The sequence below is a fragment of the Ptychodera flava genome, chromosome 6 (genome assembly GCF_041260155.1).
Source record: "Ptychodera flava strain L36383 chromosome 6, AS_Pfla_20210202, whole genome shotgun sequence".
Classification (NCBI taxonomy): domain Eukaryota; kingdom Metazoa; phylum Hemichordata; class Enteropneusta; family Ptychoderidae; genus Ptychodera; species Ptychodera flava.
In genome coordinates this window covers 45,609,298-45,626,602 of record NC_091933.1, presented here as the reverse complement: position 1 = coordinate 45,626,602, position 17,305 = coordinate 45,609,298, and the positions used below count along the sequence as shown (strand labels likewise).

The window sequence follows — 17,305 nt, the reverse complement described above, 5'->3', positions numbered from 1 at the left end:
ATTTCTTTCTCATCAATATGCAAAAATAAATATTTGTCTGCATTTTCCGTAAGAATGACGGAAATAAACCCTGTTAGTGCTACTATGGATACTAAAAGTAACACCAATTTATGGTTCAGATTACAAGGTGCCAACATCAGCCACACATACAACATAAAATTTGTCCGAATTTCAAGCGACACTTGTCCAAAGTTAGGCGTATGCAACTATATTCAGTAACAAACCTGAAATCGCTATTGTGCGATACATGTACTGTACATATCGCTACAGACAACGGCACGAAACCTGGTTCAGCATACTAGTTCTTTCAAACAAATCAGATATCCATTCTCGTAGCAGTTCAAAAGTAAAATACTCTCAGACTTGAGAAATATGTGCATTTTTTTAGACTTCCAATACATTTGCTTTACACTTGAAGTTTAGCAAGCGCTAGCGAAGCTCGCACAGCGTATCAATGGCGCTTGGGTCAGGGGTCACAGACCTTATCTTTTGAGGCGAGCGATCGCTCCGCTCGCCTACCGCTCGCGCAAATCAAATTCCGCGAGAGCGATTAGCCGCTCGCGCCACGGCTGGACTTAAGTTTTGGAGACCAAAGGCACACTACACGTTGTATCCAAAATGTAACATACTCTAATCTCCTCCGATCGACGCGCGAAGCACAGTGTAGCGAATAAAATTATGCTTTCAATATTCAGTTCACTTCACTTCAGTATGAATTACGTTCTCGGCAAGCACATTCTAGCAATGGAATGGATCGATTTAGGTGCAACAATGTAATACAGTATTACAATACTACTCGTCTAGTGATCGTGTATCGGCGGCGGGCCTATAGCACTTCAATATAGCACCACTACGGTTCGGAATTTACATGTACACAAATGTACAAAGTACAGCCCTTCATTCTCACATTCTCAAACCAACTCCGTTTTCTTGGCTGCCATATTCTTTCGAAGTGTTCAAAACACAAACGGTTATCCTGCCGCAGCAAGATTTCATAGGAAAAATATGCGTGACAAACGAGGATCATATTGCTTAAGCTATCGAGATCGAACGTGGAGAAAATGTCTACGACATGATGACTGGGACTACACGTCGCAACTCGCGGAAACAAATGCATAATCTCTACTTAAACAGTTTAGCCTGAGCGACTGCTAGGTCTCTTGGTCCTTTGAAAGCTTAAAATAATTAAATTGACTCTGAAAAGTTGGAGAGATGCCCGATACTTCTAAAAAAAAGATCACGAAACGATCATGAGTTCATTCTACCGTAAAACTTAAAAAGACGTACATTTTTGCGACATTTTGGCGTACAGCATAGGAGTTTTCTGTGACTGTCGTAAAATGGTACCTCTTGCCCTCGGCCCTCTAAGCCTTCCAGTGTACACACCGCGGATCGTGTACCTCGACGTGGCTGTTATGATAAATTCGTTTTGTTTTGTGGAATGTAAACTTGTGATCACTTCGATATATCGCGGTAACAATCGGCCAAGTTAACTTTGGTTGAAGACCAACGAGCATGAAGAATGTTTCAGCGGGCCGCAAACGCAAACAAATGAAACATAACTTGACTGTGGACTGCTGGTAGCACGATTCAGTGTAAAATCTAGTTCTGTTCGCGAACTCGGTGTAGTTCAAACTATGGAGGTAAAAAAATACCTCCATGTTCAAAACCAAACATGTTTAACCCTTTTCCTGCCAAGTCGGTGAAAATCCGCTTGAAATTCGGTGTAGCCAGAATCTAAGCACTGGTGACCGTTATTCTCCCAACCCGGTGGAAATCGGGCCCTTTTTGGGTACCCCCTTTCCTGCCAAGTCGACGGCACTACGTTTTGCTATCCCCTGTGCGTTTAGGGGTCATCCGAGGAGAGGTTTTCTGACAAGGAACGCCTTTTCCCCTCAAAATGGGTTCGCAGGGAGTCGATAGACAGGGAAAGGTGCAGAAACCTGTCCGCCAGTCCCCCACACCCGAGGGGGGCTGGTTTTTTTTAACCGCTTTTTAGCGGACTTGCAGGATAGCATGGTGACGTTTTCTAGGGGAGTTGGACGTACTTGGCTGCCTGGCACTATAGAGATTGCTGCCGAACTTGACCAACTCGGCAATGCTAATCTAGAAGGCTACCTCTTGCAAACGACTTGGCAGATGGTGCCGATGGTGCGAGACGAAAGTCACTTATTCAGTAGTGCGTGACTGAAAATGAGAACGTATTTTTGACGGGACGGCTCGACTTGTTCCTCCGATGGAACGGATATGAACGACTCGGAAAATACCATTACAAACTGGTGTTCGACGTACTAAGCTGGGCTTCAGCTCTGCAAGTTCAAGCCAGGCAACGTCCTTCACCGCCTGGCCGTGCCATTCAATGGACGTAGCTTTGGATTTTTTATTTATTCCATTGTCCGAAGTATTGGCTCTGGTTTGCAGGCAAACGTATCCTCTTGCCGACGCATTAGTAACTACGTACGCTGTTTGCGTACAGAGAATTCAAAAGATGACATAAGGTCAATATGCTACGGGGATACCGCCTGCATTTAGCAGGGACTGCTTTTGTTATGCAAACCAGCTAGCAGTACAATATGGCTGCCAGGCATGTGGACACGTCGATGGCTAGAACAATGGAAGCATATTGCGTTGCACCCGTGCATCGCAAAAGTGAACTGAAGACTTGGGTGTAGTGACTGGTTATCACTGGTTAGCTGTAGCCCAAGCCATGTCGGTACAAACCCGTACCTGACTGACTACCACTCGATTAAGTCAGTAATGAACGGTAACACTCGTAAACCAACTCCCAACTGAGCTGGCTAAACTACGTGGAGCTGTGCTTCAATGGCTCAGCCATGTCGTTAATACAACGGCAAAAACGTAGTTTTTGTGCTACACTGCCAAGTCGTTGAAGGTACGTATTCAATTGACCCTACCCTGGGGAAACAGGACAGGTTTGCCGGTGCTACTGCACCCCTAGCACGACCCTCAGGGTCTCTGACTAACAGACGAGTGAGGTGATGTTTGTGCCTAGCGGACGTGCGTAATACTGAAGGAGTTTATTTCCGAAAAAATAAACATGAAACGGCAATAAAATGACGCACCTCCCGGGCAAACAAAGCCGATGACCTCAATTTTTTTCTGCAATAACCCATGAGCAGATGCCCCTTTAAATGGGCATGTAAAAATTATTGAAGTCTAACAAGTTTAAGCACGGCTATAACTACCCTGAAAATGGGCATTTTCTCTCAAATTCGCCGGCAGGATAACATGCAGGAGAGCCAATCTTTTGCAGGCACATATTATGGGGCGTTTTCTACTGACTTGGCAGGATAACGGACAAGGGCGCTTGGCAGGAAAAGGGTTAATGACAGCACTGTTGTCTTGGTAGGTTTTAGTCTAAATGCCAATATATCTAATGTGCATACCATATGGTATTTTTAAAAGGCTTGTATGAAAAAATCATGAAAAAGTTACACGTCCTTTTAAAAAGTATAACTTCATCTATTTGTCCATGAATACAACAGAGGCCACATTTTGCATATTTATTGTTCGAAAAATGTTGAAAGTTGGCCAATATGCTATGAACATTTGGGTGGGAGAACACTGCTTATCCTGTTCCATCTATCAAAATACATAACCCATACACAGTACTACAGATTGCCCATAATACATCATGATTTGTACCAACGTAGATTCCCCTGTGAAGTCTACCATGTCTCCCATGTGTAGATAAATTCTTGGACTAGTTGTAAAAATTCTGAGTACACTTTTAAGACACAAAGGAATAAGAAAATTGTGTTTGATTGAGAGAGGAGATAGCATTTTTGCAAATTTTCCACTGATTGTGTCCTCAGCAATACAGAATAAAGTGATGGAAAGTAGTGAGACTAGTTGCACCAGTTTTATGAAACAAAAGGATATTGATTTTTTTCCAAATAGAAGACGAAAGAAATTTACATGCTAACTTTTTTCAGAGAATGACCCCTTCAGTTGGTCATAACTTGCTTCCCAAAACTGTGGCATTTGTAGTACCAGCAGAATGTGACTTTTATGGTTATTTAACAGTTTCTTTTAAATTTATAACAATATTTCAACGTACTTTAAATAAATGTAATTAATCAATTATCTTGAGTCTGCATATTATTGCTTTTATGCAGAACTGAAAAAAGTTATAAAATTGACTTCGTTGGTACAAAGCAAACACGATTGTGGGTAATTTATTGTACTGTGCCATATTTTCTACCTTCTCTATTACATAACAATAAGAAAGACAGCTAGCGCATATTGTTTTCATAATAAATTTTATTCATGCACTCTCCATACTGTTTTCAGGGGACCTGTTCAGTCACTCTCCTAATTTAAGCAGTGCCATATTCAAATCACAAGAGATGACACTTTTTTCACTCGCCTGACTATTTTCAGGGGAGCTGCTAAATCACTCGCCTACCACTCGCCCGGATAGCTTCAGGAGAGTGAATTTTAGCTCTCCTGCCATTTTCAAAAAGTAAGCCCTGGGGTCATCATCAAAGATGTCAGTGTGTATTCACAGCCAGCTTTAATCATGCCATGGATCACGGAAATCACGGATCATAAATCCAAATGTTCACGTCTATTATGTAAATAGAACCGTAAAATATCAAATATATACCCTTTTGATATGGAGAAACATCTTTTTGTTTCACTGACAATCAAGTTAAATGCTCAAATATTGCGACAAGACTTTGCATATTTATTTGCACGATGTGAACGCGGAACTAGGCCGACTCGGCGGACGAGCTAGCGCCTTCTCTGAAAGTCAGTATAGGATGTCACGTCAAAATACACCACGGTCCGTGACACACTGAAAATTGTCGCGGATTTATATTTAAGGAAGCCAATTCACACAAGTTTCTAACGCCAGTAAAGGTATTTTCTTGTTGGCAGCAATACACCACGAACATTTTCGCTATTCAGGAGTGCCTTACTCGCTTCATACGTTCTAAAAAATGCCATGCGTATGCTTTTGACCATGCATGCCGCTACCTTCCTTTCCAAATTCACAGTCGACTTTCCTACATTCATCATAATCTTTCTTTCCATTTCATAGCTTTACTTGCGCTTAGAATGTGTGTTGTAGGGGTGGTTCCCCCCATATTGGTGGAGCAGCCAAAGTCAAAAAGGAAAGTTTGCCGTTTTTGCTTAGTTTCACCGTCACTACGATCCTTCAATTCAGTGTTGACGATGACATGGCTGTCACTGCATGGAGTTATAATTATCTGTAGGCACACATTGCGCATAGTTAAACCCAAAACTTCGCAACATTTTAGTCAACTAGTCATGATATACATGCGGTACTATTGATTTGTGAGTTATTTCGTTACAATTTTATTCATACTGTATGTGTTACAAATACGATCTCCTGACGCATAAGGTCGGGGATGCACAGAGATAAAGCATTACGTCTCAAGTTGAATGCAGGACATGTGCGTACGGACAGACAAAGTGATGATGTCATAGTGCAATTTTCGATTCGCAAGTTTGGCTAACTTTTGCCAAAATCTTCTCGCCAAATGCTACTTTTTTCTCGCATTTGCGATTTGGCGAACGAGCAGCGGAAACACTGCAAACTGTAGTCAGTCTATCTTTGTAATGTGTGGAACCCAGGGCTATGGTCAGTTCATCTGGGAAACTTCATATACATATTTGCAACACTAAAGAGGTTCTACCTTCGTCTCCCAAGGCATTTGGTTTGTTCTTTTCCTGAACTTGATCATGAACTCATTCAGAATAGACTTTGTTTATCAAAAAAACACTAATATAGGTGTATTCCATTTTAGGTTGAAGCAGTCATCAACAAAAACAAAGATGCATTGTTGGAAAAGAGATACCATTTCAATATGGGCACCATGATGGGTAAGAAATGATGATTTATTTCTGAGAAATCAGTGGGGGTAATCAGAGATGTAATTGTGATAGTCAGTAAAAATCAGTTCTGATGATTCATAGTAATAGAGTGCTGAAGTCAAGGCAGTTATCCCTATGTAACAATAGATTAGAGAACACATTAGTTTCATGTTATTGAATCAGAATGATTTCTCATCAAATTTAAGAAACCATTGTCATTGATGTGATATCACATATACAAGGGCCATTGTCATTGATGTGATATCACATATACAAGGGCCATTGTCATTGATGTGATATCACATATACAAGGGCCATTGTCATTGATATGATATCACATATACAAGGGCCATTGTCATTGATGTGATATCACATATACAAGGGCCATTGTCATTGATATGATATCACATTTACAAGGGCCATTGTCATTGATATGATATCACATATACAAGGGCCATTGTCATTGATATGATATCACATATACAAGGGCCATTGTCATTGATATGATATCACATATACAAGGGCCATTGTCATTGATGTGATATCACATATACAAGGGCCATTGTCATTGATGTGATATCACATATACAAGGGCCATTGTCATTGATGTGATATCACATATACAAGGGCCATTGTCATTGATGTGATATCACATATACAAGGGCCACTGTCATTGATGTGATATCACATATACAAGGGCCATTGTCATTGATGTGATATTTCATATACAAGGGCCATTGTCATTGATATGATATCACATATACAAGGGCCATTGTCATTGATGTGATATCACATATACAAGGGCCACTGTCATTGATGTGATATCACATATACAAGGGCCATTGTCATTGATGTGATATTTCATATACAAGGGCCATTGTCATTGATATGATATCACATATACAAGGGCCATTGTCATTGATGTGATATCACATATACAAGGGCCATTGTCATTGATATGATATCACATATACAAGGGCCATTGTCATTGATATGATATCACATATACAAGGGCCATTGTCATTGATATGATATCACATATACAAGGGCCATTGTCATTGATATGATATCACATATACAAGGGCCATTGTCATTGATGTGATATCACATATACAAGGGCCATTGTCATTGATGTGATATCACATATACAAGGGCCATTGTCATTGATGTGATATCACATATACAAGGGCCATTGTCATTGATGTGATATCACATATACAAGGGCCACTGTCATTGATGTGATATCACATATACAAGGGCCATTGTCATTGATGTGATATCACATATACAAGGGCCATTGTCATTGATGTGATATCACATATACAAGGGCCATTGTCATTGATGTGATATCACATATACAAGGGCCATTGTCATTGATGTGATATCACATATACAAGGGCCATTGTCATTGATGTGATATCACATATACAAGGGCCACTGTCATTGATGTGATATCACATATACAAGGGCCATTGTCATTGATGTGATATCACATATACAAGGGCCATTGTCATTGATATGATATCACATATACAAGGGCCATTGTCATTGATATGATATCACATGTACAAGGGCCATTGTCATTGATGTGATATCACATATACAAGGGCCACTGTCATTGATGTGATATCACATATACAAGGGCCACTGTCATTGATGTGATATCACATATACAAGGGCCATTGTCATTGATTTAATATCACATATACAAGGGCCATTGTCATTGATGTGATATCACATATACAAGGGCCATTGTCATTGATATGATATCACATATACAAGGGCCATTGTCATTGATGTGATATCACATATACAAGGGCCATTGTCATTGATGTGATATCACATATACAAGGGCCATTGTCATTGATGTGATATCACATATACAAGGGCTGTCTACAAAACAGATTCCACTATAATAAGAAATAAAAATGATTGACCAGAAGGAATTTTCAAAGCATAGATTTTCTTTCAAGATTTGCATAAACACACACATCTAGATACTTGAAAAATGAAACCTTCTTCAGTAATTTGCTTGTAATTTGTGTTAATCAGGTGAGATACGGTCCAAGTTAAAGTGGGCTGACGGTAAAGCCATCAAGAATGAGATTGACATGCAAGTTTTGGATTTGCTAGGACCAAAAACAGAGACAGACAAACAGAAACCTAGCAAGACTAAAACACTGGTGAGTTCAACTGTTCACTTTCATCATGCTTATAATGACAGCTAAAGATGCAATTAGAAAGAGAATATCAAAAAGGATTTATTGGATGCTGGAATAATCTAGAGTAACCTTCTATAATCACTGACTGGTTAATTCAACAGAACAATGGTTTCATGATCCATATCAGAATCAAGAGAAATAATAGATGAGTGTTATCAGTAAGCACTTTAACTGTATGAGATGATGGCAATGAGATTGGTCTTAGCAGCTGAATGTCACATTTTACACTTTTCCAAGAATTTCAACACTGTCTTGCATGCTCAAACATTTTACAAGATATGGTGATAGCCCCAAGTCACCCAAATGTTGGTACAGTGTTTGCTTTTCAACTGCAAAATTGATAGAGTTGTACAGTGCTGTTGTGTTTTTTGTAAACAGAATACAAACAAGTCCAACAAAGAGGAAACCAAGACATTGGAAATAGAGAAAGAACTTGCCTCACCAGTTGATCTCAAGAATGCCTACCAAATCATGGGAGCTGCTCTCAAATTTCATAAACCAGGCATGGCAAGATCAAACTTTACTCATAAGTTGTCACATGGATACTTAAATAGGCACATCTTCACAATGCATTAAAAGTTAAATGTTTCTAGGAGTTCAGTATCTCTTTGTAATGTTTTTGTTTCTATGATGACCAAATGTCAGTTTCATTTTGCTGGAAAACTAATCCAGCAGTATTTTCCTTCTTCACTTTCTCAGGAAATATACCATTTGCAACCATTGAAGAACAAAAGTGTATTTGATTTATGTTTCTTGAAAAGAAATTGTTGATCACATTGTGTATTCAGTCTTCAACTTCAGTTTCTGATAACATTGTCGATTTGTTTCCAGGTGAAAATTACACAACTGATGGCTATGTGATGACACCCAAGACAATGCAATTGATGAAAGAACATCTTGAGACAACAAAAGGACAGGTAAGAAATATGGTCAGCAAGTTACATGTCTTGTATCACCTTTAAAAATTTTCCTGCCGAGCGCCCCTGTCCGTTATCCTGCCAAGTCAGTAGAAAACCGCCCCATAATATGTGCCTGCTAAAGATTGGCTCTCTGCATGTTATCCTGCCAGGCATTTTGGCAGAAATCGCCCATTTTCAGGGTAGTTTTAGCCGTACTTATACGTGTTAGACTTCGATAATTTCTACATGCCCGTTGACAGGGGAAGGAGCTCAAGGGTACTGCAGAAAAAAATTGAGGTCACCGGCTTTGTTTGCCCCTGGAGTGCGTCATTTTATTGCTGTTTCATGTTTATTTTTTCTGAAATAAACTCCTTCAGTATTGCGCACGTCCGCTAGGCACAAACATCACCTCACTCATCTGTTAGTCAGAGACCCTGGGGGTCATGCTAGGGGTGCGGCAGCACCGGCAAACCTGTCCTGTTTCCCCAGGGTAGGGTCAATTGAATACGTACCTTAAACGACTTGGCAGTGTAGCACAAAAACTACGTTTTTGCCGTTGTATTAACGACATGGCTGAGCCATTGAAGCACAGCTCCACGTAGTTTAGCCAGCTCATTTGGGAGTTGGCTTACGAGTGTTACCGTTCATTACTGACTTAATCAAGTGGTCCTCAGTCAGGTACGGGTTTGTACCTACATGGATTGGGCTGCAGCTAACCAGTGATAACCAGTCACTACACCCAAGTCGTCAGTCTCACTTTTGCGATGTATGGGTACAACGCAATATGCTTCCATTGTTCTAGCCATCGACGTGTCCACATGCCTGGCAGCCATATTGTACTGCTAGCTGGTTTGCATAACAAAAGCAGTCCCTGCTAAGTGCAGGCGGTATCCCCGTACAGCATATTGACCTTATGTCACCTTTTGAATTCTCTGTACGCAAACAGCGTACGTAGTTACCAATGCGTCAACAAGAGGATACGTTTGCCTGCAAACCAGAGCCAATACTTCGGACGATGGAATAAATAAAAAATCCAAAGCTACGTCCATTGAATGGCACGGCCAAGGCGGTGAAGGACGTTGCCTGGCTTGAACTTGCAGAGCTGAAGCCCAGCTTAGTACGTCGGACACCAGTTTGTAATGGTATTTTTGAGTCGTTCATATCCGTTCCATCGGAGGAACAAGTCGAGCCGTCCCGTCAAAAATACGTTCTCATTTTCAGTCACGCACTACTGAATAAGTGACTTTCGTCTCGCACCATCGGCACATCTGCCAAGTCGTTTGCAAGAGGTAGCCTTCTAGATTAGCATTGCCGAGTTGGTCAAGTTCGGCAGCAATCTCTATAGTGCCAGGCAGCCAAGTACGTCCAACTCCGCCAGAAAACGTCACCATGCTATCCGCCAAGTCCGCTAAAAAGCGGTAAAAAAAAACCAGCCCCCTCGGGTGTGGGGGACTGGCGGACAGGTTTCTGCACCTTTCCTGTCTATCGATCCCTGCGAACCCATTTCGAGGGGAAAAGGCGTTCCTTGTCAGAAAACCTCTCCTCGGATGACCCCTAAACGCACAGGGGATAGCAAAACGTAGTGCCGTCGACTTGGCAGGAAAGGGGTACCCAAAAGGGCCCGATTTCCACCGGGTTGGGAGAATAACGGTCACCAGTGCTTAGATTCTGGCTACACCGAATTTCAAGCGGATTCACCGACTTCAGGAAAAGGGTTAAGAAATTTTTGTGTTCAAAAAGCATTGCAAGATTTGATACCAATCCTCTTTGAAGAATCTTGGTGTACATATTTACATTTGCATTCGTAATATTGTTGACAGATACATGTCAGAGCACCATGTCAGGGTGAGCAGGTAAAAAATGTCATTTTGATATTTGGAAATCTATTCACAGATCCGGACCAGATTTCCACCGGAGCCAAATGGTATTCTGCACATCGGCCATGCCAAAGCAATTAACTTCAATTTTGGATATGCAAAGGTAGTGTTTCAACTCACTAATGTATAGACAGGCTCGAGGAAAGTGTGTTAATTTTAAAGCCTCCTGGAAGGTCCTGGAAAAGTCCTTGGAAATGAAATTGAGTTCTGGAAAATTTACACAAATGAGAAGATGATCAGTCTTGATATTGTAAAAATGATATCCAGAAAATGGTATTTTGGACCATTTTGGACCTCAAAAAAGTCTTTGTAAAATGCTGAAAAATCTTTGAAAGTTCTAGAATTTTCAGTGACTTTGAGTGTATAATCCTTGTATAGATCAACACCTCAACCCTTGTATAGATCAACACCTCAACCCTTGTCTTTGCAATGAAAAAGTGGCAACTTGAAGTTTTTTACCCACTATACGTTTTGATTGTTATATTGCTCCAATATTTCCATTTGTTTCAAGGCCCAGCACAACAATTGGTTGTAATGACAAAATTGATGGATATGATATTTTGTCTCCTTATTTACTTGGAGTTGTCTTTCACACCAGTATTTTCAACACTTGTAATTCCCCTAACTAAAACAATTGACCTTCCATTCCTCATACAAACAAATTAAATCTTTTTTTAGCTCATATTTGGTTTTATATATAAATACCAAAAGAGCTTATATGATGAGTCTGAGTGGCGTCTGTGTCTGTATATTTGTGGGTATGTGTGGATGTATGTCCGTCACACACAAAGGCTCCCATACCGCCAAAGCTACCGTCTCAGTATTTGATGTACAGGTAGATGTAGGGGTTGAGATGTGAATTTGTTCAAATGAACACATCAGTGTCAAAAATGTGCAAATGAGGTAAGAAAAAGGGAAATTTTGCAAATGTTCAGGAGTGTTGGCATGCCAGCATGCTACTCCACTGAGCGTGAGTCATTTCCTGTCATTGTTTATGAACTGTTACATATTAACAGACCTGCTCAAACTAAGGGATGGACCATTAGATCTTGGGAGGGGGTGGTCACAATGAAATTGTGAACATTTTTGTACTATTGGAAATTTCTAAAAAAAAATTTTTCAAATAAGAAAAGCCGTGCGAATTTTTTTTTCTGAGTAAATTTTCAGATTTATAATTTATTTTAGTTTGACGCTGTCTGAGGATACAATGTACATCCATATCACTAGCGCAAATAAGATTGTGTGCTGTAACTACAACATACATATGGCCCAGTGATTTATATTGCTGATAGATTTCGCGAAATGTTGCAGGTCATTTGACAAGCTGAGAAGCGGTTTGCTAAAAAGTGGTGAAATTTCAATATTTGTGTTTTTAGGACAATTTTTGCCCTTTTTTGATCAAAACATCTATTTCTCTGTAGCAGCGTGTCCAACTTTTGTCAACTTGTTTTCTGGTTTAAATATTTCTTGTATTTTTTCTGGTTGAAATTTGCAGAAATCATTGTCATAACATGGAAAATAGAATTTTCCTGCACATTAATTGTTGATCTTTGGTACCCATACTGGTATGTACCAATTCTGATCAAATTTGAGGGACACCGTATAATTGCGGTATTTTTTTTACCATATGATGATACATACTATACCCTTAAAGTTGTCCCTTCCATTCCTGCAATAGGCAAACAATGGAATCTGTTTCCTACGCTATGATGACACAAACCCTGAAAAAGAAGAAGAGAAGTTCTTCCGTGGAATCCGAGAAATGGTAGAATGGTTAGGTAAGTGTCAATGTTCAACCTTCATCTTTCTCAATGCAAGGATCCAGTGTTTGTTTGTAATCTTTTGAAAGCTTTTGTGTCTAGCTTTTGTGTATAACATCAACACTCTCTTTTTTCAATATGGGTGACACTTTACTCTTACCATCATCACTTTATTCAGACTGTGTGAAATCTCCAGCAAGTCAACTCTCTTACATTTTAGATGGATATAAACAAACTTACTTTGATATCGTACTGTCTCTGCACTAAAACATCATCACCTGCCCCATGCCACCTGAATCTGCAGTAGTTTATAAAGGATCCAGGACAAGAAACAAGCCAATTTTTGGTCACTTTCACAAAAGTCTTTGAAAAGCTTCCTTGTATAGAGTCCCAAGTGTGTACCCAATCATGAATTCAAAGGTGTTCATGGATTTCATGAAAATTTAGCTTTTACCAAACTCAAAATAAATGCCTGTGGCAAGCTCACAGCAAACCTGCATGATTATAAACAAAACGCACGTCATTTGAATGACTAATTGGTATTCAATTGTGAGAGACAGAATCAAAGCAAATATTGGCTAATCTACAAGACGACTACTTGTCTGCTAGTAACTGCTTGTATCAGTGTTTGACAACATAATAAACTCCAAAAGTGTGACTGGGATTTCTTTAATCTGACCTAGTTCTTTTGTTATAGACTCTTTAAAGTGTTAGACTACAGATTAATCACCTGTTAGAAAACTCACAACTCAGAAAACGATCTTGATCCTGTAACAAAATCAATTTGAGACACCGCAGCGTTTGCACAGTAGAAAGAAGTCAATTTTTTGGAGGTTATTTAAATTAACTGTCATGTGATCCTTATGCAAACAATAAATATAACAAACAAATGACAGCATTTGCCAATATCTGCGCTTTCAGAAAGTATATGTACTTCATTGGGATTACAAGCTCATTTGTTAGCAGATAATTCAATGTTTACCATGGCTTAAAGAGGCACTCCCACTTGGTAACATTTTTCAAACACATATTTTTTATGCAAACGGTCGATATTTGACGTGGCGACTCCGCGCGGTTCGCGAGATATCGATAAAAACATGTCATTTCCCGAGCGTATTTTTCACATCCCGAAGTTTTACGATCGTTTCTGATTATGACCCGAAATCCCCCGAAAGTGTGTTGTTGTGCTGATTGACGATATTCTAAGGAGTCCAAAAACGTTCGAATGACGCAATTAATTTACCTCCTACTGCGATGACTTTATATACATCATATCATTATCATGCCTTTACCTCTGGTAATTCTTTTTTAAAACTTCTCCTTAGTTTTTGTCGTTTTCATTATTCTCAATCAGTTGTATTAAATTTTAAACAATACCACATAGATATCAGTTTTTACGTGTAAAATATTAGTTGCCTCTGATGTCTACATTTTGTCGTCTGCCACACAGTTACGCGTGGTTCGATACATAGCGGCTGCCGCGTGTGGTATGCACGCATACCACGCGGCGGCCACTATGCATACTATGTATCAACCGCACCTATCTGTGCTAGTCACCTATGCGAATTCTGGTGGAATCAGCAAACTTTGTTTTTCAGTTTTTTTTGCCGAGTCAGTAGGACTCGGCTTTCTCCCATGGGACATGACCGCTCACCGACGAGAGTGGTACTGCTGTGGCGTACAGCAGCGTCAGCGTAGACTCGTACTCCATAGCTTAGTTGACAATGGCCCCAGTGCCGAACGTTCTATGTTCGGAAGCTGAATTCAGGTGGGCCACCGGAATTCAAACTTTAACTTTTTTGAGGACATGTTTTTATCGATATCTCGCAATCCGTGCGGTCGCCATGTCAAATATCGACCGCGGCATTAAAAAATGTTGTTTTAAAAAATGTTACCAAGTGGGAGTGCCTCTTTAATTCTTGTCTAGAATCTTTATGCATTATCCAGTGTGTTTCCATCACCAATGTCCCTGCCCTAAACCTCCTTACTGAGACTCATTTCAATTTGTCAATTTATTATTTTTTTCATTTTTACATTTTATAGGTTACACCCCATACAAAGTAACCCATGCATCAGACTATTTTCAAGAACTTTACCTCTGGGCTATACAACTCATTAAATCGTAAGTGACTCTATTTTCACCGTTCATTTCAATACCTTCTCTTCAACATTTGTTGCCATGTCATGTCATACATGTCCAAAGACAACATGCAGCATGTCATAATTTGAAAAGTCTATGCCCCAAGTATATCAAGAGTCACCTTTGCCCCGATACACACACAAACACTTTCAGGGCTTCACAAACTTTAGTAATTTTGCAAATGTTACCATAGTGACTGCAAAACCAGTGAGCACACTTTTCAGCTTGAATATAATAGAAACATCATTCACCAGAAATTGCAATCAACCAAATATTCGGACTCCTTATGACACAATATGGAACAGCCGCTTGTAGATTAATCTTTCCATTGTGACTTTCACTGCTGAATTGCCACTGAAGTTGTGAGCAAAATATCCTTCTTCTGTTATGTGGTTGACCTTTGACCTTGTTCGTTTTGCTCATTCAGGGGTCTAGCATATGTATGCCATCAGAAACAAGAAGAAATAAAAGGTCACAACCCACCTCCATCGCCATGGCGTGACAGGCCTGTCCAAGAGTCTTTAGGGTTATTTGAGGTATGATTGTTTGCTGTTTCATTTTGTTTGAAATTGTGATAAGTTATCATAGAGTACTATCAGGACAAGATTTGCCTTTCATCTCATGGTGTCTTGACCAACATTTCAAACAGAGATCATCATTGAAACCCCCATTTGCAGAGTGTAATTTCTTGTCATGAATGTGTTCTAGAATTCAATTAAATGTGAAAATGCAAAGATACTAATGTATTCCCAACAACAACAACAGCGGCAGATGTAATATGTTTGTTAGTTTCCACCAACAAAATCTGGGGAACTAATTGGTTGAGCCCCATCTGTCCATGCAACCATTTCATTGTGATTTATTCAGGTCCAGTGCCATTACACAGACATGCATGAATAGGTCTCATTAAACTTTCTATAAGGACATGGCATTTAAATTAAGAAAACTGCAAATAAGTCATTATCGACAGCACCTAAAAATGTTAATCCAACGGGGACTATGTCATCAACTATGATATACCTTTATCCAGTGATGTTGTAGCATAATCCCTGACACAACAATTTTTCCATCATCACTTTAAGTTATAGAATTAAGGCAGTGTGCTGAAAACTTTAAAGTTTTGCTCAAACTTTCCGTAAGGAAACTGTAAACCATTCCTTTTTGACACCGAGAATAAAAAATCAGGGGTCGCCGTGTAAAATTTGGTACAAGAGATACAATTTACCCAAGATTTACTGACTATTGAAATTCAAAATGGCTGTGATCCCAGCCTGAACTCTATGTGGAAAAAATTTTAATTTTCACAAAAATAAGCGGGCGAAAGGTTTCATTATCCCTTGAACATAAAATTAGCTGTTACAAGTGGTAGACCAAAAACGTTTTGTAGATCTGAGATTCAGAATAGCTTTCCCTTTGGTGCATTCTACCTCAAATCAAGGAAAAATCTTTTTGTATTTTGAAAATATTGAACATACAGGATATGAAAAACGGAAAGCTAGAAGAAGGTGAAGCAACTTTGCGAATGAAGACGACATTAGAAGACGGTAAAATGGATCCTGTGGCGTACAGGATAAAGTACACTGCACATCACAGATCAGGAGATAAATGGTTAGTTATTAGTCCCCACGGACACCGTCCGGGGGGACTTATAGGTTTGGTCATGTCCGTGCGTGCGTCCGTCCGTGCGTGCGTCCGTCCGTTCACGCAGATATCTCAGAGATGCAGGGAGTGATTTCATTCAAACTTGGTACAAGGATTACTTCATATGTCATACAGATGCACGTCGATTTGTTTTGTGATGCGATCCAATATGGCCGCCAGGCGGCCATTTTATTACGATTTTTTCATGTACAGAGCCATAACTCAGACATGTTTCAACTGATTTTATTCAAAGTTGGTACAAGGACATTGACCAATGTCATAGATATGCATGTCGATTTGTTTTGTAATATGATCCAATATGGCCGCCAGGCGGCCATTTTATTACAATTTTTTCTTGTACAGAGCCATAACTCAGACATGTTTCCACCGATTTTATTCAAAGTTGGTACAAGGACATTGCCCAATGTCATAGATATGCATGTCAATTTTTTTGTGATAGGAGCCAATATGGCCGCCAGTCGGCCATTTTATTACAATTTTTTCATGTACAGAGCCATAACTCAGACATGTTTCAACCAATTTTATTCAAAGTTGGTACAAGGACATTGACCAATGTCATAGATATGCACGTCGATTTGTTTTGTGATACGATCCAATATGGCTGCCAGGCGGCCATTTATTACAATTTTTTCATGTACAGAGCCATAACTCAGACATGTTTCAACCGATTTTATTCAAAGTTGGTACAAGGACATTGACCAATGTCATACATATGTATGTCGATTTGTTTTGTGATACAATCCAATATGGCCGCTAGGCAGCCATTTTATTACGATGCTTTCATGTACAGAGCCATAATACTCACACATGTATTAAGCTAATTTATTCAAAGTTGGTACAAGGAGATTGACTAATGTCATACATATGCATGTCAATTTGT

General features: G+C 39.6%; 1 protein-coding gene across 1 annotated transcript in view; it reads left to right on the top strand.

Moving 5' to 3' along the window:
* The window catches only part of LOC139135948 (glutamine--tRNA ligase-like), a 37,496-nt gene that overhangs the window by 7,114 nt on the left and 13,077 nt on the right, over positions 1 to 17,305 (top strand). Inside the window, exons 4-12 of the mRNA XM_070703732.1 lie at positions 5,799 to 5,874; positions 7,918 to 8,048; positions 8,466 to 8,589; positions 8,919 to 9,004; positions 10,880 to 10,966; positions 12,542 to 12,641; positions 14,667 to 14,745; positions 15,191 to 15,299; positions 16,241 to 16,371. Of these exons, the coding sequence (XP_070559833.1) occupies positions 5,799 to 5,874; positions 7,918 to 8,048; positions 8,466 to 8,589; positions 8,919 to 9,004; positions 10,880 to 10,966; positions 12,542 to 12,641; positions 14,667 to 14,745; positions 15,191 to 15,299; positions 16,241 to 16,371 (923 nt within the window). The remainder of the gene's footprint in view (positions 1 to 5,798; positions 5,875 to 7,917; positions 8,049 to 8,465; positions 8,590 to 8,918; positions 9,005 to 10,879; positions 10,967 to 12,541; positions 12,642 to 14,666; positions 14,746 to 15,190; positions 15,300 to 16,240; positions 16,372 to 17,305) is intronic.